This window comes from Alligator sinensis, unplaced genomic scaffold (assembly GCF_000455745.1).
Source record: "Alligator sinensis unplaced genomic scaffold, ASM45574v1 scaffold251_1, whole genome shotgun sequence".
NCBI lineage: Eukaryota > Metazoa > Chordata > Crocodylia > Alligatoridae > Alligator > Alligator sinensis.
The window spans coordinates 388194-411145 of NW_005842503.1; the positions used below are offsets into that span (position 1 = coordinate 388194).

General features: G+C 43.1%; 1 protein-coding gene across 1 annotated transcript in view; it reads right to left on the bottom strand.

Annotated features, from left to right (window-relative positions):
- Positions 1-22952, bottom strand: part of CNKSR2 (connector enhancer of kinase suppressor of Ras 2) — a 322916-nt gene that overhangs the window by 246525 nt on the left and 53439 nt on the right. The window contains exon 5 of the mRNA XM_025213030.1: positions 8422-8463. Within this exon, the coding sequence (XP_025068815.1) occupies positions 8422-8463 (42 nt within the window). The remainder of the gene's footprint in view (positions 1-8421; positions 8464-22952) is intronic.

Genomic DNA, 22952 nt, shown 5'->3' on the forward strand with positions numbered 1-22952 from the left:
CGCAGCCCATGTGGGGCTGCCTGTGCCTGCTCAGGACAGCCCCACATGGGCTGCAAGCGGCTGCAGCAGGGAGCATAGGCCACAGGGCAGGCAAGGGGCTGCTTTTTCCCGTGCTCCACACCAGCTCCTTCCCTGTCCTTTCCCCCTGCCCCGCTTACCTGAGCTTCCAGTGCCGGGGCAGTCACATGGTCCCAGGCCAGAAGCCCCTGCTGGGGCTCCAGGCTGGGGGAGCAGGGCTGGGGGGGCTCTGCTGTTGCAGGAGCCTGCTGAGGATTCCCCTGGGTCCTACTGCCCCTGGTTCCTGTCATTTTTTATAGGAACTAAGGACAGATGCATTTTAATTTTCAAATTTTTTTTTACCGGTCCCATGGGCTGGATAGAGTGTCCTTGTGGGCCAGCTCTGGCCCGTGGTCCATATACTGCCCACCCCTGGCCTACGCCAAGATACACAATGGCATACCAAGGGTGGGGGCAGAGGGAGCATGGCCCCCGGGTGCCTGCCTGGGGTAGGGGCACCGGTGAGGCCCTTCAGAGCCAGGCAGAGAGGCTGCACCTCCCATGTTTGATGTGTAGTTCGCCCACCCCCCTGCCCAGCAGGTTGTAAGTTTCTTTAGCTGTTTTGGCTGGAAATTCTGGCTGCTACCCCTCCTCCCCCTGACCACCCCCGACGTGTCTGGTGTGCCGTGCTGTTAGTTTCCCCACAGAAGTGCCATCGGATAAGAGAGGGGGCCCCTCACCCTGTTTGGATCATCCCCACAGAGGACGGGGGTGCCAATGCAAGCACTGGCCCCCAGGTGCTGGAGACCCATGGTACACCACTGAAGATACAGCCCAGTAAAACACAGCATACACATCTTAGTCTAATTTAAAATGTAAACCAGAAAGACAAGAATTAGTTTTACTAATCCTGAGGGCAGAGTGTCTCCTTACAGCCAGGCATTCAGAAAGGCTTTGGTTAGGTATTTACACATTCTACTTTATAATATAAATGTAGCTTTCTGTATTCTCTGATGAAGCTGTCTGCAACTTTCTTTAACTATATCTCCAGCATGTGCGATGATTGTCAGGTCATTGCCAACACTTCCCACCTCTAAGTCTGGTCCTGCAGGTCTTAGCTCTGGGTTCACAGGTGCAGGGCTTGGATCTGCACAGGGGACTTGGATCTGCACACAGGGCATTCCATTGAATTAATTCCCTCCCTGCCCGGCTACAGGCAAGCCACAGAGACTGCAGCCAAACCCCCCGGAGTTCTGAAGGAGAGAGCGGAGAGGAAAGAATTAAATCCATCCCTGCCAGGCTGCAGGCAAGCCATGGAGGTGCGGCTGGGGCTGTCCACAGGGTTTGCCAGCTTGGGGCAGGGGGAAGAGGGGATGGAGGGAAGAATTTGCCTCAGGGGCCATGGCAGGCCAGCAATTGGCCACACGCTGCCCTTGCTCTGACTAAAAAGCAGAGGGGAGGGGCCAGCGCAGCTCACTGGAGCAGAGAGTAGAGCCCTGCCCAGCCCAGAGAGCATGCTGGGATGCTGGGGGACTCTGGTTTAACTTAAACCAGCAAGGGCTCTGGGACAGACATTGCATAAACGAGTTTGAGCAAAATCAGTTAAGTCTGATACTCCATTCAACCAGGTTTACCTCGAACCAGTTTCGACCATTTTCAAACTGGTTTATGTGCACTGAGCATCTGTTCTGTTACAGGTTTAAACCCATTTCTGATAACTTACACCAGTTTGTGTATAATGTCTATCCCTAGCCAGGGTGTCACAACAAGCCAGGGTGTTCATCCAAGTCGTCGGTATCCAATTTTTCTATCTTTTTGTTGAAACGTTCTTGGATCCTGTTGAGAATCACTGCACTAGCTAAACTGTTTCCAGTCATGAACACCTGCTCACATTAGTTAATATAATTTAAAGGCTCCAGATATAGATTAGGAAGAGCTCTACAACATGCATTCATCTCAAAGTGTTTCAATAACTACAACTGTTAAAGAATACTTTGGTATTTCATTCTTCTGAATTTAATCATTTCTATCACTGCTCATATTTACTTTCAATTATGGCTTTCTAACCAAAAAAAAAAAGCTTATAGGACCCATCTTGACAACTTAAAGGTTACTGAATTCTAAAGGGCTTACTGTGCATGCATTAATATTTTAGAAGCAGCAGAAATTATGAAGTATAATTCCTTGTTTCATTCCCAAAATATATGTTTATGAGAATGAAAGGGCAGCGTAAAATATTTAATAATTATAGATAATTTTAAAACAATTGTTTTAAAAGAACTGCAATTCAAAAGAAGAAACACCAAGAGAAGCCAAACTGCTCTGTACTATGATTTTTGTTCAAGGTTTAATAGAAAAGAATACAAAACCATAACCTTTTAATTGTAAAAGGTTATGGAAATCTCATTCTCGGACATTTATCAAGTATCTGGTTTAATGACACAGAATAGTCTATTACCTATAAATATAATGATAAAATAATAATTTGTCTGAACATGTTTTTATTATGCCATTTTATATTAGTATTTCTTAAAAAGCAAATTAATAGACTTTTATTTCAGAGACCATATGTTTTATCTATGCTTTGCTTTGTTCAGTGAGGGTAAATATCATTGGTGGCACATAGGGGGTGTACGCAGGTACACCTGCACCCCGAGATTGGCGGTGTACCCCCTGAAAAGTGCTGCTGACGGTACTGGTGGCACCAGCAGGTGGTTGCCACTCGCCACCTGCCCCCTTGCTGCTGACACTGCTGGCAGCATCTGCGGGTGGTCGCTGGTCAGCACTTGCCACACGCTGCTGCAACCGCCGCCTGAGAGCAGTCGCCGTGCCCCCCCCAGCCTCCAGGGGCATGTGTCGTTCACGGCAAATGTCATTTTACATTTTTCTGCAATACTCAAAAGTTAAGTTCAAGAAAACAAGTTATTCTAATACAATTTGATGCTAATTTTTAAATAACACGTTCCAGGTGATAAGAGTGTGATTCAGCATCCTCACCCCACTAAACCCCAAGTTGCAATCTCAGACTCAAAGCAGCATTAAAATAATACTCATTTAGATCTCAAAAAGGCTCATTCAGTCAAAATTAGAGCATTTTAAATATTTCTTGCTTCTTTAAAGCAAAACAAAACCAACAAAAACCAGACATATAGGTCAGGATTATTCATAACCACAAACTGAATTTACCAACAAGAATACCTTACGCTAACTAAATACTCTCTTTCCTAACCAAAAAAAAAAAATTCATTTTTTTGGCAAAACTAAACATATTGCTAAATCATCTATATTACTTCGCTAGCTGCTTACAGTTTTTCTAGTTCTGTTGTTCATACTTGTTTCTCTCTGAAACTATATTATACTAGTATTCACAGATTCACAGAATTTTAGGCCTTGAAGGGACCTCATGAGATCACTGGGTCCAGCCCGCCTCCTCTGGGCAGGAAAGACTGCTGGGGTCAAATAACCCCAGCAAGGTGCAAGTCCAGTCTCCTTTTGAAGATCTCCAGGGTAGGTGCCTGCATCACCCCCCGCCTCCCCCCCGGGAGTCTATTAAAATTTTTTGGAAACATAAACAGAACTACCAATGAAAATCAATCCAGTACCCTATCTAATCCTGGATCTTATCTTTCACAGTAATTGTCCTAAAAGCTTCAGAGGAAGAAGGTCAAGAAATCAGTAAATGGGAGTATTACTCTGTGAAGTAAGCACGGTTCTACCATTAATTTATTTTCAGCCCGCTTAACTTGTGTGTAGATATTCACCACCCATACAATGTTCACTTCTCATTTTGAATCCTCTCTCTTGCTGAGAGGGAGTTTCACCAGCTAAACAAAAGACATTCCAGTAAGGATATAAATTTGTTGCCTGTCAGTTTCACTGAATAGCCTCAAAGTCTTTGCATACTAAAAGACTGAGTATTTATATTCTCTCCACATCATTTTTTGTACTTCACATTTTGTTTTATTCATTTCTTCTGATAAAGTAAAACTAGGTTAGCTAATCTGAGATTCATTCTATGCCCATGATCATTTCTGTCACCTTTTTCTTGAATTCATTGCCTTCTAGTTTTTATCTCCAAACTCAGCTGCATATAGTCTACACACAGGTTTCTTAAACTCCAAAACCTGTTTTTGAACATACCTAAACCAGTTTCTGTTCCCTTTATTTGACAAACTCTTCCGTGGCTTTACATTCTTTCTCCTTGGTCTAAGAGCTACCTTTGATGCTGTCACCTGTACACTCCTGCTCAGAGCATGCAGGCTTTGATGACATTATCTTTTCCCACTATTCTGCCTACTGTTTGGATGTGTTTCAGCGTTATGTTTAGTGAGTTCTCTTCCACCACACTCTCATTCAGTATGTGTATTTGTGTTTGTTTCTAGGGAGTCTGTTTCTACTCTGTTCAAGCCTACTTCTCTTCTATCCAATTCCCATCTGCAAATATGATTTTGAATTCTAACTTTAAGATGATGAACCACAAACTTCCCTTTGCTTCAGACCTATTTGTTCCCTAGCCAAACCAAAATGACAGAATATCTTGTAATTTACAATGGATTTTAAACCAACAGCTGAAACTGAATATAGCTAAAAATGAGCTGATTTAAATGATGATATTACCCAGAAGTGTGCATGAGTTCACAAAAAAGCATAATTTTTAAACAGTGAATTTGATCAATCTCTATCCCTTTATCTACCTTTGTTAATTTTTTTCTGAAGTTCCTCAAAAACTTCTAGTTTGGACTACCCTAATTAATGCTGTATTACCTGTAAATGTTGCCAACTCATTTTACAACTCATTTATCTAGTTAAAGTACAAACATATACTAATATATGTACGGCATGTCTTCTTCCAAAATGTATATGTAACATATATAATGGAACTCTGTTTGTGCCATATATCAATGCATATAAATAGACATTATGTAAGATGGCCCAAGATAAAAAATTTCATATTTTTGTCACTGGTGCACTATTAAAAACTTCATTAGTCACAAAATTGTAGAGGTCAGTCAAGGAAGACAAAGTCAAGCTTATTAAAAATACCAATACTTTTAGTTCCATAAGGGAAAAAAATTACAGTGGAAAAGAAAAAATGCAATACTTTTTGTTCTAAAAGTGTGTCAGAAACTTTTGGATGCAACTTTTCAGGCATTTGACATTAATCATTTGATCTTGACCATTTAAAATAGTTAGAGCCAAAACTACTGTAGTGCCTCATATCCAAATAGGTGGAAACATAAATAATTTGCTTTTGTATTTAAGTTTAGTAGCCTATTCAACCAGAGAAATAAAAAGTGTATAAAATTTAGTGCTTGCATCAGCCAACTTCCTGGGAACAACAGACAATCTGTGTCTGACACAGGTTGTGGAAGGGCCTACTAGGGGCAAGGCCACTCTGGATTTAGTGCCGACCAAAGGCGAGGACATCGTAGGCAACCTGAGGATTGGTGGCACTCTGGATAACAGTGACTATGACCTGATAAGGTTCACCATTCACCATAAGACTGGGAAGTTAGCCACCAGAACAGAAGTCCTGAATTTCAAAAAGGCAGATATTGGCAAACTCAAGAGGCTCACTGGAGAAGCCCTCTGCAACTGGCAATTGGACAACTTAGGAGTACAGGAATGATGGTGCTTCCTTATGGTGGCAATTCTCATGGCTCAAAAAACAGGCCATTAACATGCAGGCAAAAAGCAGGGAAGGAGCTAGGAGACTTGCTTGGCTCACTAGAGATATTAGGGAGCTATTGAAAAAGAAAAAAGAAGTGTATATGCAATGGAGAAATGGCTCAGCAACCAGGGAGAAATATACCTGTATTGCCAGGGCCTGCAGATATGATGCATGGAAAGCTAAGGCAGGCATGGGGATCAAACTGGCAACCAGTATAAAAGAAGACGAAAAGTTATTCTATAGATACACAAGGAGTAAGAAAAAAAATGAAAATCGGGCTCCACTGTGGGGCCCCTACTGAATACACCCAGGGCCAGTCCACAGTCAATGCTCACGAAAAGGCAGAACTCCTTAATGCATACTTTGTGTCAGTATTCCCAAAACCCAAAGGGGGCTGCTCACCTGACCAGAGGCCAAGGGAATAGAGGGAAGGTAACAGCCTACATGAACTCAGCCCAGAACAGGTGAGGGGTTTTCTACAATATTTGGACATTTTCAAGTCTGCTGACAACCTGCCTGATTACCTGCACCCAAGAGTCCTGAAAGAACTGGCTGAAATTATAGCAGCACCACTGGACAATCTATTTGAAGAGTCGTGGAACTCGGGAGTGGTCCCGGATGACTGGAAGGTGGTCAATGTGGTGCTCATCTTTAAGAACGGAAAAGGGATGACCCGGCAAACTACAAACCGGTCAGTCTGACCTCGGTCCCAGGTAAAATCTTTGAAAAGTTGGTTAAGGGAGCCATCAACTACAAGCTGGTAATAGATGGGATGCTAAAAAACAACCAGCACAGCTTTGTCAAGGGTACATCATGCCTGACGAACCTCGTGTCCTTCTGTGACCAGGTAACTAACCATCTGGATGAGGGACGTAAGGTTGACATCATCTACTTAGACTTCTGTAAATCCTTTGACCATATCCCATGTAATTCTCTCTAACAAACTGGAGAGTACTGGGCTGGACCAGTCTACAGTGAGGTGGGTGGACAACTGGCTTAGAGGGTGCTCCCAGGGGGTGGTGATTGATGGGATGGCCTCATCCTGGAGGACCATCTCCAGTGGTGTCCCCCAGGCATCGGTGCTTGGACCTGTGCTATTCAATATATTCATTAACGACTTGGATGAGGGAGTGGAAAGCACAATGATTAAGTCTGCAGATGATACCAAGCTGTGGGGAAACGCGGGCACACCAGAGGATAAGGCAAAAATCCAGGATGACCTTGATAGGCTGGATTTATGGGTGGAATGAAATCAAATGAGGTTTAACAGGGAGAAGCACAAGGTCCTTTACCTGGGTAGGAAGAACCCCCACCACAAATATACAATAGGCGGTGGTCCTATGGCTGGCACAGCATCCGAACGAGACCTGGGAGTCACGATCGACTGGAAGATGAATATGAGCCAACAGTGCAATGAGGCTGCCAAAAGGGCAAACAAAACTCTGGCATGCATCAGCTGATGTGTGGCCAATAGATCCAGGGAGGTACTCCTCCCTCTCTAGTTGGCATTGGCGAGGCCTCAGCTGGAGTACTGCTCCCAGCTCTGGGCACTGAACTTCAAGAAGCATGTAGATAAGCTCAAGAGGGTCCAAAGAAGGGCCACCCATTTGATTAAGGGCATGGAGGGTAGGCCCTATGCGGAGAGACTCCAGGAACTGGGCTTGGTCAGCCTGAGGAAGAGAAGGCTGAGAGGTGACTTGATAGCTGCCTAAAAGTACATCGGGGGGAGCATCAAGAACTAGGAGAGCAACTCTTTAGGAAAGCACCTCAAGGGAAGACAAGGACCAATGGGTATAAACTAATAGAGGGTAAATTCAGGTTGGATATAAGGAAAAACTTCTTCTCTGTAAGCAGAATCTGGAACACACCCCCAGCAGAGGTGGGGCAGTCACCGTCCTTGGAGGTGTTCAAGACAAGGCTGAACAGGCACCTTGTCGAGCTCATCTGAGCCCAATAACTTCCTGCCCCCGGCAGGGGAGACTCGATCTTACTCGATCCAGTTCTATGTTTCTATGATTATTATGTTAATGAAACCAATCTATTATTTGTTTTCAGAAACAGTTCTGATTTCAGAAAACTTAAAACCAACCTAGTAGAACCATAGCCTGGAAAGCAATTCCATATTGTACACTTAGGTTCCATGCTTGCTGTGCTACTGACTTCCAGATAAGTTTATTCATGGGTTTTTTTCTTATCCCCTAAATGGTCAACCTATCAAGCTTGCTGTGCTTTCTGCAAAATCAAGCACGTTTTGCCACAGATCATATATCATTACCAGCAATAAAGGTTTAAAAGTGGAGAAACATTAGCAGTTTCCCAACGTGTACATGAACCAGGAGGGAGTTGTGTTCACTGTTCCATAGCGTTCCTGGGTCTGCCATGGTAGTAGGAGTAACACAGCATAAATTTGAATGCATCACTAAAAAAAACAGATACAACTATGTATGCCTAGCAAGTATATCTGACAGCAAAAGGTCTAATACATGGGCATAAGCACACTTTGAGTAAACAGGTTCTGGAGATGAGTACAAAGCAGATAATTTGCTGTGAGAAGCAAGCCTTTGAAAACACAGAGATTATCAGGTCCCAGATCCTGCTTTACACTTGTCTCTACTTATTTGCAAACAATCACTCAAACTCTTCACTAAGCCAAAACTAGCTTGCTAGCACATCAGCACTACTGCTAGGAGATTGAAAGATTCCTAGATATTGTACAGCAGACACATATTTATAAGAATCAAAGGACTACTCACCACATGAAGAATTTTATTCTCCGTTTCATATACTGTGCAATCCTGAAAACAGAAAGTAGAAGACATAGGTTAAATCTGAAAAGTCAAACATCCTTGGAAAATTGCCTTTTAAAATGAAGGTTAATTGTATTGAAAAACCTTTACAAGAAATCACTTGTTGTTTCAACTACCATAGAAGAATTTATGTAACCAGGGTGGAAGAAGCTAGAATGGGAAAGAAAAGTTGATTAGCATATACTTAAAACTTTGGTCTTCCTTTGGTGAGTCCCATTTGAGACAGACTCTTATTCTCTTCCCTCTAGTACCTCATTATGCCATGCCCTAAGAAAGCCATGCTTGGCTCATTTCTCTTTTTAATCAGTCCATATTAGATTAGAACATGGGTTACAGGTTGAGAGTTGTATTAAGAACCAAAACCTCTGTGGATACAGAGACTAGAGAATTTCCTCCCCAAATGAATTGCACAGAAATATTCTATGTAGGTAGCAAGAATCAGTGCTTTTAATAAAGGTAACTCTGTGCAGCAGGCAAACAGCAAAAACTCTAAACAAGAAAACATTTTTTTTAAATTGCAATTTGTCCATCATTCCATGTTCACAATAAACAAGGGAGAATGGCACTGCTTTCTTTAAATGAAATACAGTTATGTAACTTATGAAGAAAACAAGTGTCCTTGTATCCAAAGATGAGGAAGCAAGCTTTACAGTTCTGACAGCTAAGTATATATAGTGCTTGAGACTGAAGAAACAACTGAGAAACTCTTATAATTGAATTTCTGGATCTGAGAAAGATAACATGGTCATGTGGACTTAAACTTCACTGCCAATCATATAAATCATGGTGAGTCCATTCATCCTGCAGGATTTAGCTCAGTGATTCTCAACTTTGTTACAAGGGTACACCTCCATAACTTCTCTGAATTTAACAGCATCAATTTCACAAAAATGGCAGCATGACATTCCACTGAACAAGAGCTGAGTTTAGCCAATGAGTCCTGAATAGGCTGTCTGAAGGTGTACAAGTAAACCCAAAGGCATAACATTTGAGAACGGTTTATGTAGTCAGTGAAGGTTGGCAGAAACTCAAGGGGCCATGATAGCAGTTTCTAATTCAGAGCCAAAATCCTAGGTTCAAGGTCAACTGTAATGGGTGTAAAGCATAAATCTACTATAACACTGCTTTTTAGCATGCTTACTTAAATTGCCCTAAACCATCTCAAGCTAAGCATCTAGACTACTCATCCAGGGTTATGCAGCACCCTGTGTTGCTCTCAGATCCATTCAACAGTGCTATGGGCTGCCACACAATTTTACAACTTCCAAGTGTGCAAATATAATTCACATGACAAGCCAAGAGATTTCAAATCAGAATCCATACGGTTAAAAACAGTGCCTGTTGTAGTCCTTCTGAGTTCTTTGGAACAGAAGAATTGCTCTATTATTTCTCTCTCATAAAAAAAAGCAAAAACAAGTAAAAACTAAGAGTTTGTTTTCCAAGGGGTGCCTTGAGTCTAAAAAGGTTGAGCACAACTGATCTAAGCTATCCTTTCTTATCTTCAACAGCAACATATATCTTTCTCAACATTCTTAGGGGATTTTTTTCTCCTCTGTTTTAAAGTTAAATTGTTTCTTATATAACTTCAATATATTGCTTTCTATTTTCTTCATAGCAACTCATGAGAATAATTGATCCTCATTTTATTTAAAACATCTCTACGTAGAAGGAAATAGGGCTATTCATTACTGAGAATCTTTACAGTTTACATGTGCTACTTTTTCATATCCATTTCAATAATAAGAGGTTAGTGCATAATAAACAGTTGCTAATTGTAAAATGACAACTGAATGCATATTTTTAATACCATCTTTAACCCAGTTAAAAAGAAAGTTCACCTGTAGTGTTAGCCCATATTCTATTGCTGAAAATGGAACGGAGAGATCTTACAGAATCACAAGCTCATGTAATAATGGCTAGGTACGGACGTTACACTTAACATGTGTTAAGAGCACAGAAAGCACTTTAAAGCCACAGCAGAACAGACATTCATGGCACTTCAAATGCCTTAAAAATGGCAGATCCCACTCTAAGTTAACCCAGGATGGATGTGGTATTAAACTAAAGCACTCTAGGTGCTTTTTTGAATGTCTGTACAACATCCATCACACTTCAGTGTAGATCACATTCTGCTGCCACCCCAGGGAGCCCTCGCTGGTGCTCATCTGCTCTGGACAAGATTGGCCTGGCCCTGCCCACAAGCTGTCACAGAGAAGAGACACAAAAGGCTTTGTCTTTGCCCTGCATTTGCTGGTTCGGGTCTTGGGGGAGTGGATGGGGTCTGGGCCAGGTCTGCACAGCAGGAGGACACACTCCCAGCCCCAGTTCCCAGCATGGCAAAAAGCCAGCCAGGCAGCTCCATACTGCAGCTCCTGGCTCCAGCTGACAGGAGGCTGGAGGGGAATGGAGCCTCCCTACTCTTCAGACCCGGCCCAGTCTCTCCCTTCTCCCTGCCCTCCGCCTCCAGATCCCAGCCAGCAAACTATGGAGGGAGGGAGGCCCTCATGGCAAGGGGGCTCCATTCCTCCCCATCTCCAGCTGCTGCCGACAGTCACCAACTGGTGGGAAGGTGGGGCTGGCTCCAGCAGCCTCCTATGAGGCATGCAGAAGTGCTCCCTACCTGCTTGCCTTGGCCAGTGCAGGGAGGCGCCAAGCTCCCCTCCATCCCTCCAATGACAGATGTCTGTTCAATTTATTCCTGATCTAACTTATAGCACTAAGTAAAGCACTATGGTTAGACCGCTTCTGCAAGGGGCTTTATGAACATCTGTACTTACCTAATGATATTGTTTGAATATACCATAAGGGAAAAAGAATGTAGGAAAAAGACTTGTCACAGTTGCACTGATTTAGAAGAGGACAATTTTCAGTTCAGAGGCCCACAGATTTCTAGCTGAATTTAGTATACTAGCTGAATCCCGATTCAGCAGCACAAACCATTTTAGAAGATTAAGACAAAGGATGCCAAGATATCTGTACCCGCCTCCACTCTACCAGGTGTTCGCGCGCCGCCTTTGCCCGAGCCCAGGGCTTCATGCGCCCTGACTCTGGAAAGGTACCCCGGGGGTTACCCCGGCTGGTATCAGGGGGGGCCCCTGAACTCGCCTGCCATGACTTTGATGATATCTTCAGTGGGGGGGGGCCCACCCTTGGGGTACCCACCGGTGTCGGCGCGTCCCTCGGCGGGTAACCTTGGGGCTCCGTCCTCCCCCACACCCCGTCCACTCGCCACCTTAGGCTCTTCCTCTTGGGGGTCTCCACGTCGCCCCTGGCTTGTCACCCCCGGCTTGTCACCCCCTTGCCTCAACACGCCGTCCGTCAGCAATGGTCTTCGGGCTGGGCGTACTGCCTATGGGGACGCTAGCCCGCTCCCTCCGTCCTCGTACCTGCGCTCCCCCAGGGGTCCGCGGGGGCGCTGTACCTCCTGCCGGCTCTGCTCTGTATTAGGCACCCGGTTGTCTCACCGGTGCCTTCTGTCTTACTGCAGCTGGCCTCCCTGCCCCTGCCGCTCCCGCTGCAGCAGCCCTCGCTCCCCGCTCCGTAACCTGGGATGTGGCGAGCTCCTCCTTCCATCCGGCTACCGGCACTGCCGCCGGCTTCTCCACCAGTTCCGCCGATAGTATCAGTGCTGGCCTCTCCACCAGCACCGCTGCCAGCTGCTCTGCTCCGTTTCTCGGAGCCGCGACTGGCTCCACCTCCTCTGCTCCCGCACTCCACGGGTGGCAGCTGACTCCCCACTTGCTGGGGCTTCTCTCCCCAGCCTCCTTCGTCCAGCCACCCCGTTGCCTCGGCGGGGCCGCCTTTTGTTTCTCCCGGCCGGCGTGCCCCGCCCCCGCCGCTCAGCCGCAGCCGGATAAACGCCCGGCTGACGACCCGTGCCGGCAGCACCGGCGCGTGGACTTCCTTAGGCTCCTCCGGCCCTGCGGGAGGTAAGCGGAACCCTTTGCTGCCGCAGGGGTTTCCCGGCGTCCCCGCTCCCCTGGGACAATATCATACACAGGTGTTAGTCAAGATAGAGTATGCAGAATGTTGAAGCACACATCTAGGGCTTGATCCTTTAATGATATGAATATTCTGGCCCTGTTCCTCTGTGAACATAAATACATGCTTAATTTTAAGTATGTTGGCAGTCACAGGGGCTTCAATAAAGCTATGAATGGGCTGAATAAAGGCCAGAATGCTCAGAGTCTAACAATACCTAACTTGTAGGACTGAACTTCTAAAGAACTGTGGCATCAAAACATGGAAACCAGAGAGAAGCTAAAAACATCTTGGACTATGTACCACTACACCAAAAAAAAAAAATGTATTCCATAAGGCTCCCAAGAGTGCAATGACTGGCATTGGGGTTGCTGTGCTCACAGGAAACAGATTCAGTTCACATGCCTGACAACCAGTTGCAATGATCTGTGACAGACTTCACTTCTCAAAGTGGCCGTTGGCTATGATCTCATGTCACAATATTGTCATTCTTGTTCCTACATTTGTTTCATACCTCCTGCACTATAATCTATTTGGGACTGTCAAGCATTTGTGAACCCTGTTATTTTAATTCTCTTTATTCCCTGTAAAGTTATGCTATACCAAGGAATAAGATATGGCTGTTTACCAATAGATATACCAATAGCATAAACAAACTTAATTTGTTAATTCCAAAATAATCAATAAATAAATTTCTGAATACAGATACACAGACACAATTGCTACAGAGTAATTAACCTCAGATTTTATGCTATATTAAAGGAGCAGGTATTTGAACTGTCTTCTCAAATTGGCTGACTGCAATAAGCACTATTGGCTGCAGAGCCTGGCCAGTAGATAGTGAAGTAATGCAAACAGAATACAGCTTGCACAGGATGCAGTTCACTATGGAAGTGTACACATGTCTGGGACACTGGGATAAATTTGTACCTGCATATAGTTACTTCTCATTGTCTGAGGGACTGATAACATCACCTGAGCACGAAGTGGTGTAAAGGTATATGGTGGGTGCCCGCTTCATCTTTCCTATATAGTTAATTTACTTTATAGGAAATGTTATGTGTGTTTGTATCCACAGCAGAATTATCTATACTTGGAAGAGTGTGCATGAGACACGTTAGCTATGACCACTCATTGTATATAACAGATCGTTCACTGTTAACTGACTAATTTGTTCCTGTGAGGTTTAAAAGTTCTTAATTAAAGGAATGGCTTCAGCAAACGTGTAGAAGGTGCAAGCCAGCTTTTTCCATTTTAAGAGAGTGTACTCCTAGGTAAGAAAAGCACACGTTTTTATAGCCATTTTGAATGGGGACAGAGAAAAGCGTGAGAACTGGATTAAAAAAAAGAAGCTATCAAGCTACTGATTTGCAGATCACCTAAAACCACAAAATTCTTTATTGCTACTTTAAGTATATTAGATTTTAAACAAAGTTTTTCAAACACTTTGGTATTTTGCTTACAAAGCCTACATGCAAGATATTTTATAGGAATGGATAGTGACAATCTTTGTTGCATCTGCAAAATATCAAGACAGACTCCCTTCAGTTTATTGTGCATATATAGGGAAATGTCCATGAAATAAAATAACATTAATCTGAAAAACTCAAAACTCTCTCTCACATTTTCACAAATACCAACAAATAGATTTCAGCATAGTTCTATACAGAAAAGTGACTCTTAAATTGAGTTCTACACTTATTGTCTGTTAGGACCTCTTTACATGTTCCGTTTATGCCACAAGTTACATGTTAATGGCAAAGATGCCATACATGCGCACAATTTATGGGGCCATAAAATGGCAAACCAGCCATAAATATTTAATAGATTCATAGATTGTAGGCCTGAAGGGACCTGGGAATATCAATGGGTCCAGTCCCTTGCACCAAGCAGGAAAGACAACGGGGGGACAGGTGACCCCAGCAAGGTGACTGTATAGTCTCCTTTTGAATATTTCCAGGGGAGGCGATTGTACCATCTCTGGAGGGAGCTTATTCCACAGTCTGGACACCCTGACTGTGAAGAAGGTTTTCCTAATGTTGAGCCTGAATTGATCTTCTAGGAGTTTGTGGCCATTACTCTTAGTTTTCCCCTTGGTACCCTGGTGAACAGTTGCTCACCAAGCCCTTGATGTACTCCCCTAGCATAGTGGTAAGCTGCTACCAGGTCCCCTCTCAGCCTTCTTTTCTTCAGCCTGAAGAGTCCCAGATCCGTTAGCCTTTCTTTGTATGGCTTGCCATGTAAGACTCTGATCATACCAGTGTCTCTTTTTTGGACTCTCTCAAGCTTGTCCATGCCCTTGTTGAAGTGTGGTATCCAGAACTGGACCAGTACTCCAGCTGTGAACTCACCAGTCCTGAGTACAGCAGAAGAATCACCTCCTTGGTTTTGCTGGAGATGCATCGATTGATGCAGGCCGGAGTATTATTTGCCCTACTGGCTACAGTATCTCACTGCTGGCTCACGCTCAAACTGTGGTCTATTAGTACCCTCAGGTCCCTTTCATTTGTGGAGCTAGTCACTTTGGTGCCGCCAAGCCTGTAGGTGTGTTGGGGGTTGCTCGTCCCGAGGTGGGGCATTTTACATTTCTTGATGTTTAACTTCATCAGATTCCAATCCGCCCGACTTGCTAGCCTGTCTAAATCCACCTGTATCTGTAGTCTATCTTCAAGGATGACCACGCTTCCCCATAACTTGGTGTCGTCCGTGAACTTGACCCGTGAGCTCTTCACCCCTCACATTCAAATAATTAATAAAGATGTTGAAAAGTACTAGACCAAGCACTGACTCCTGTGAGGCACCTACATCACACAGAACATTTTTATGGCTGGTTTGTATACTACCCTAAATTGAACACTGGTATGCCCAGGGATGCCCAGGGGCCAGTGCTGACTATTAGCTGATTATTCGCATCAGCCCTAGGGGAGCCCCAGTTTTCCACCAGGGCATGGGGCTGTCCTGCAAGCTCCTGGCAAGGAGAGCTGAGGGGCTTCCCTGCAAAGGAGTTCAAACCCTGCAGTCAAATTCTCCCATGTGGGGAATGAGGCTCCCAGTGTGGGGAAAGGGGGTGGGGCAAAAGGCTTACCCTGCCTGTTATTTTAAACCTGGCAGTTAAAGTGCCTTGTAGCCTCTGGTCCCCCATACTTCCTGGCAGCCTCACCAGAGCTGCTAGGCATGGGGTTTAAAACTAAGCCCTTGAATGGTTACAGACCCAGCCAAAGGACAGTCCCAAGTCAAGCTAGGCTGTGGGGTCCTGGTTTTCAACTTGTCGGTGCAGGGAGATCCTGGGATCATGATCCCAGGTGCCCCCTGCACTGGCAAATAGGAAGGACACTATTGGGATCTAATCACTGATCCAAAAATTGCACTTCCTGCATATGGCATGGCACAAGATGCAGTTGTTGAGACTAGGGATCAGAAGCCATGGTGTCAAAGCCTTCATGATTTCTAGACTGAATAGTTTACATGTACAATAAAAACATGCAGCTTGTAAATATTAGCCCCGTAAACAAGCTGGAACATGAAAGTAAGTTGACTCTTTTCCTTTTCATATATAATCATATGCAATGAAGATCCTACACATAAAATTAAGACCTCCATTTCACCTGCAACATCTGCTCATTTGCTCAGGTATAACTGACTACGAGTAAGATAACTGACTAGTCATCAGAATTCAGTGAACAATTTGTGGCTAGTATATTTCCTACCTACTCCCATTTAACCCAGTCGTCATGTCCTACATGACTCAAAACCTCCTCTGTTGCACTGGCCGCCTGCAATGGGCTTTTAACTTCCTTTATTGCAGTGACTACCCAAAGTTTCCTTTTATCCTTCTATTGTAGGTTTATACATGCCTTGTGATGGGTTGGCTAAGAAGCCTAAGTTCCCACAGGTCCCTGGTTTCCTTGGCATTTCCATTAACTCCTTATGTGCTGTGTGGGAGTTATAGACCCCATAAGACATTCCCTCTGATAGCTTCCCTCATTATCCTCATCCCCAAGGTAATTGCCTCTAGGTTACAGACATCCTTTTGGAATGTTAATTAACCTCCTTTTTAAATGTTTTTTATTCTAAGTGTTAGGAGATCCTTTGGAACCAGTGTATTAGAAAGACATTCAACTAATTTTCCATTAACTTCCTTTTAATATTTCTACTAATCTGTGTCAACTTTGAATTATTTAATAACTCATCTGTCATAAGAAGTAAATCAGCTGAAAGAGCAGTATACAAAAAAGTGTAAAGGAAACCTCTAACTAGGGAAAGTGAAAAATTCATTTTTAAGCATTAAAAATGTGATTTTCAAAACTGGCCACCATTGCCCTAAGTCCGAAATACAATAGTGGTTTGTTTTCACTGACTTAAATGGTAGAGTTAGGTCAATGTCAAGTAATTTTCAAAATTCCATTCTGAAATCAATGATAGATACAAAAAAAAACCTGCAACAAAAACTAAAAGAAGTTAAGAATGAAATTATATCCTGTAGTATGAAGACATTTTGTATGACTCTGTCCTTTAGAAAATGTATCCTGAAAGATATCCTTTAGAAGATATAACTGCAATAAAGCCAATTAAATCCCTTTCCTACTAATTCAGCTAACATTGTAATAGAACCTTGTAATAAATGGTCTGCTAGTTTTGCTACTTGGCAAAGATAAAAACAACTGACTTCTTTGGTGAATGCTCAGAATATTACCCTCTCTCCCTCCATCTGCATTAACGAGAAGTATGTTGTTCTGAACCAAAATTATTCTTTTCTAGGACATTTATTTAGGTCTTGTTCATGGGCTCACTGCATCAAAAAAAAAACAACAACAACAAAAAAACAAAAAACAAAACAAAAAACAAAACGTCTGCCACAGACTTCAGTAAACACAGGATTGAAGTAGAATTTGAAGCAAACTACATTTACCTACCACATGAGTTTCACAGATAACTCCTGAAGAAAGTCATTATTAACATCCAAAACTAGATGGTTTCAGAGGCTATAAATTAAAGTATTTTTTGCAGGACATGACAAAAGTTCTTTTTACACACATAGAGTGGTGCTTCATTTTGATCATGGAAAAATGTGGATTTTGGGTTACTTTTTTAACCTGAAAATTGAGGGGAGGGGGTTTAATCAGAGAAAACCATATCCCTGATTATGAGTAATAAAATTAAGTCTAACATGTATGCATCCATGCATGAATGCATACCTAAGGAAAAGGTGGTAGGTAAAACTGGTAAGTATTTCTTGCCATTGTGTTCTGGGGAAAGGACAACTGCCACTCCCAGATAAAGGGGGCCACTGGTGGGATAGGCACCCAAAGTACTGTCTGCTTGTCATGGAAAAAACAAACAGACAATATCAAAGGCTTCAGAGAAATGGCCCACTAGCCAGAGGAATGCCAGATGTCAGAAATTTCTGAAGAATTGAGACCCGTGAGCAATTAGAACAATGCTGATGCAGGGAAGTGGGATAAAGGGGCTGGCTTGTGGGTATTTTAGGAGCTACTTGTGAGGTGACCAGGATCTTTGAATCCTAAATTTGGAGAGTTCATGTCCCCAGCAGTCAGGGCTGGCATGATCAGTAGGAAGGCTGATCTCTGGAAATATTGTCAGGTCTTTCCGCGGAATGAGGGTGTAGTCAGATCACAGAGTAAGAAACCTTACTCATCTTATTCTGTGCTCAAGCTTATGGTCAGTTTTTCTTACACCATCTTTTTCTTCTATATAATAAATCCTGGTTTTTGTTAATCTCCTTGCCGACTGCCTGTAGTAAAGAGTGATTTCTAGGGAAGTGATAGTCCAGGCTAAACTATTCTACGGAAAGGGGGACATAACACTTCTTTCACAACCCAAGGGGAAGCCACCTCCTGCAGGTTCCTCTGCTGCAGCTGTGTAGTCTGGGGATAAATAGTTATTCCAGGGAAAACCTTGGTCTGTTCCTTGGGACAGGGAACAGGACCATAGGGCTTCAAGGGTACCCTGCAGACAGGTAAACTTGGAAAAAAATAAAATCCTCATTTAAGCAACAGTAGAGAAATACTTTCAGATGCTCAGCAGGCAGCCTCATTTTCAAAAAACTTCACAATCTGAAGCAATATATACATTTCACCAAAAGAAACAAGAACGAGAATTACGATATGAAAGAGGTCAAAGTCCAAAAAACATACTTTTTGGGTTTTTTAGATTTTAATTTTTAGAAAGTTATGCTATACAATGAAAAAAATGCTTCAAATATATACATAGGTGAAACACAGTCCCTATTCAAATTAACCTACCGGTGGCATTTCATCTTTGCTTTTTTCTTGGTTTTTTGTCTAACATTCTTCGTATAGGCAGTTTATAACTTTCTTTAAAGTCATTGTCACAGGGAAAAACAAAAGGGAGGACCCCAAAGGGCCAAGGGGGAACCCCGGGAACAGGAATCCTCAGAAGGGAAGGGAGGAAAAGACAAAGGTAAAGGGGAATACTCACCTGCAGCGGGGCCTACGGCGAAGCCGGAACACGAGGAGGAGCCTGCGCGGATAGCGCTGCAAGCCAGAGACTGCTGGCTGCAGCAAAGAGAGCCGAGAGCCACAGGCAGCTCCTCCCAACCGGAAGCCCGGAGAAAAGGGCAGAGGGGCACGGAGAGACCTTGACGCCAGTGACTGCAGCAGAAAGGCTGGAGGTGAAGTCGTATTACCCAGTGCCAGACCAGGTGGGAGACAGGAGGCCAGGGCAGTATGAGAGGCTGCGAAGCACGGACCTTGGCGGCATGTCACCGATCCTGAGGGTAATGGGAGGACAGGCATCCACTGAAGAACCGCAGGGGGCCCGAAGATACAGAAGGCTGGGCGACAAGGAAGAGGAATTGTGGTGAAGACCACAGGATATCACAGCCACATACAGGGCCTAGCGTTGCCCCACAGGGTCAGGGGCAGGTTAGTAGTGATTCGGTCAAGGAGGCCTGGCGAGGGGATGGTTAGGTCCCTTAGAATGTGTCAGTGTTTTTTTTATATTTTGTGTTTCCCACTTTTGGAGGAGTTGAGTGTCAGGGCTTGCGGAGCCTGATTGTTTCGTAGACCTCAGGGTCGGTGTTAGCTTTAAGGAAAGGCAGCGGCCTCGTGGCCCAGGGAGGATACCACAGCCTGCTGACGCTTTCAGCAGGGAGACTCACCCCTCCCGCAAAAGTAATCAGGGGCTCAATGCTCGGGAATCTGGCCACAAGGGCAGCAGTGACACGCCAAGGCTGGGTGTAAGGGCGAGGTAGAGGGGAGGTGGAGCCTCGCAGAAGACTGCCGGATAGATGTTCCGCCATTGAGGGACTCCGAGTGGTTCAACCCTCCACTGAAATAAGATTCAAAGTCATGGCAGGCAAGACTGGGGAAGACCACACCGGAAACGAACACCTACTCGACGGACTACCAGGGATGGCAAGGCAGACATCATCAAACATTCAGACCAAAGCCACACATGACCGAAGCCAGGCGGGCAGTCACTCAATTATAATAAACTCTTAATAGGAGAAAAGTCACATGTATGGCAGATTAAAGTAGATACTTTAAGATTACATGAAACTGTAACTATAAAGGCATGCAATATGCTTAGAAGTGGGTCTCAGCAGCTCTAGGATCCTTTGTACTTTGACCTCTCAAAAATCATGCCAGTAAACAATATACACCTACAGAAACCAAGGCAGGTAATGTTCTCTATTTTCTCTACATTTTTCTTAAAATATGGTGCCCGAAACTGGACACAGAGCATTAGTGGAGACTGAGCCTAGAAACTGCCTACCCTTCAAAGACAACTGCAGTGCAAAGGGGAGACTGTTATTTTATTATCTTAAGTTATAATAAAAGTTACACCAACTTAGCAAAACTAAATACCGGCGCCTGAAATGATATGGAATTGTCAATGAATAAAAATCATGTATATAATTACTTTGCAAACACTCTTTTTTTTTTCTTTAAATTCTCTTCCCATCTCCTGTATTGGATTTTCCTCCTCCTGGTCAAAATCCCAAGAGTTCCATCTTCAACTCTCCCTTCTTCGCAATCTACTCCCTATTGTTGGGCAGACTCCTAAATTCATGCTGTTTTAATTACCATCTCTGTGTTGATGATTCACAGATCTCACTCCCCTTCTGTTCCAATTCACAGCTTTGAATCTCTTCTGGGATATCTGCCACCAAATCTAACACAGCTTGATAAAATCTGAACTCATGTTTCTTCCAAAACCCTCTCTCTCCCCCTGATTTCTCTATCCCTGTCAACTCCTCCACCACCGTATGTCCCATAAACTCACAACCTGGGTGTCATTTCCAACTCTCTTTTCTTCCCACACAAATCCTGTTGATTGTCTTCCCACAGCCTTTCAGAAATCTTTGCATTCCCCTCAATTCACCCTATAAAAATCTTGTCCATTCTTTCATTTTTAATACCCATGTTATCTCCTTTTTGTCCTCCCTGACCCTCACCTTGTCCCCTACACCAATCCAATATATCCAGAAGTTATCAGAAGAGCCCATTAGGTAAGGGGAAAAAAAGAATATAATTTATGCATGCATTTACAGAAGAAAGAAAAAAGAAATGGTCTTCATCAAGGGAAATATGTAAATTATTAACATACATCTATGTTAAAAATAAATTACTTACAGAATGCATAAGTAGCTATTATGCTTTTAAAAGATTAGAGCACTTATCCTGAATATGTAATGAAACTGTAACTTTCAGTTCCACTAACCCTGTATACAAACTAAAAGTAATTATGCATCCTATTAAAGCACAAATAATTGCCTCGCTACTACTTATTTTAACAATTTATAGAGAGCAGTACCTATTACCATGGCAACTAGACGCCTCCACAAAAATTCAATACAAGTTATATAAATCACCCAGAACGTGTACCATTCAATCAAGCAAGTGATGGTACCATTGGGGAAAAAATGTTATTTGGAACACTATTAATAGAGAGCTACAACAGATAAGTGAAGGTTTTTTTTTTAATCACCCTTCCCTCAACATGCACACTACTTTTTCCCACTTCGTATCATTTCTTTTCTTTCTGTGAAAACAACTGCTTTATTTTTCCTTGATAACTGGTCACATCTTTGTTGTTAATTTACATAGGCTGTAGAGAAAGTAATACACTTTCCTGATGAAATAATTCTAAGATTAGTTGGTACACCTTGGGGACAGCAATAATGTGAATTATTTCAGGACTGACAGGAAATGTGTGGGTATCTACCAATATGTCTTGATGGATCCAGCTGCTGATAGAGCTCTAAATGAAATTCCAGTTCTCAGGAAAATTTCTCTGCGTAAAGACATTTGTAATTACTAAATGAAAAATTCATAAAAAAAATTTAAAAATGAGATGCTAAAAGTTATGTAATGTGATTGCATCAACAAAAAAGGGGTGGGGAAGGGGGAGGCAAAGCACAAATGTTGATTCACTGTATGATATAGGGAGATGTCACAATCTGTAAAGCATTGATTAATGAGACAAATATTGTTTTTGTTCATTTACATCTAAAGAAAAACTATCCATTTGAAATGCCATGTTCAACTGCTAGAGACCATTTTAGGGGCTACCAACATTTCTCTATTTCAGTCTTGCATTATATATACACTATAGTTGCCCTGAGGTATAAAGCAAGCGTTTTAGCAGGACATATTTAGACACATGCAATCCTTAGATACCTTATCAGAGAGGGAATAAAATTAACAAGTGGAAAGAAGGAAAAACATCTGATGTAGCATTCAGGGCTCAGTTATCACCTTAACATCTCAAATTAGATTGCCTAAAATTCATGATCTAAAATATTTGTCCTAGATTTAAACAAACAAACAAAAAAAACTTACCTGATCCATCATGATGTAGGGTTTAGACTCTGAATTTCTCATATACCCAAAGCTCCCCATGGCTACCCCAGCAACACTGATGATCTTTGTAAATCATTATACTAAAATTGAAGCTTCACTTGACCATGTAAATCATTGAGATTCAGTGTGCCTGTAAAAGCAATGGGAGCTTTATACATGGAAGAAATGCAGCGCCTTAACTTTCACATCTACAGATAACCATGACTAATTTGAATGCCGTTATGAAAGTCAACTTTTGAAAGGAGTTACCAAGGGACGCCCTTTTTCTGCTTCTGCTTATCTCAGGAAATACTCATGGTATCTGAGATACCACTTTGGAAAAGTTAGGAAACTTGACTGAGTAGATACAATGGGGACTACTAAAGTAAAATCAGAAATTATCTCTAAAGACAAAAAGCACCAAGAAAATGTATTCAACTCCAAAATGCATCCACCCTCCTATCCATTTCTGTCCCAAGCTTTCACAGCCTTCCTACCTGGGCCTCTGAAGAGCTCTCACCTCTTCTGGCAGCAGTCTATTATTATTCCAGGAAATCCCTGGCCCTTTAATTAGTTTCTGGCCCTACTCAAGCACCTTCCCCATGCCTGCATTTGGGGATGCCTTAATAGCCACAGTTCTTTCTTGTCAGGTCTCCCAGTAAGGACACT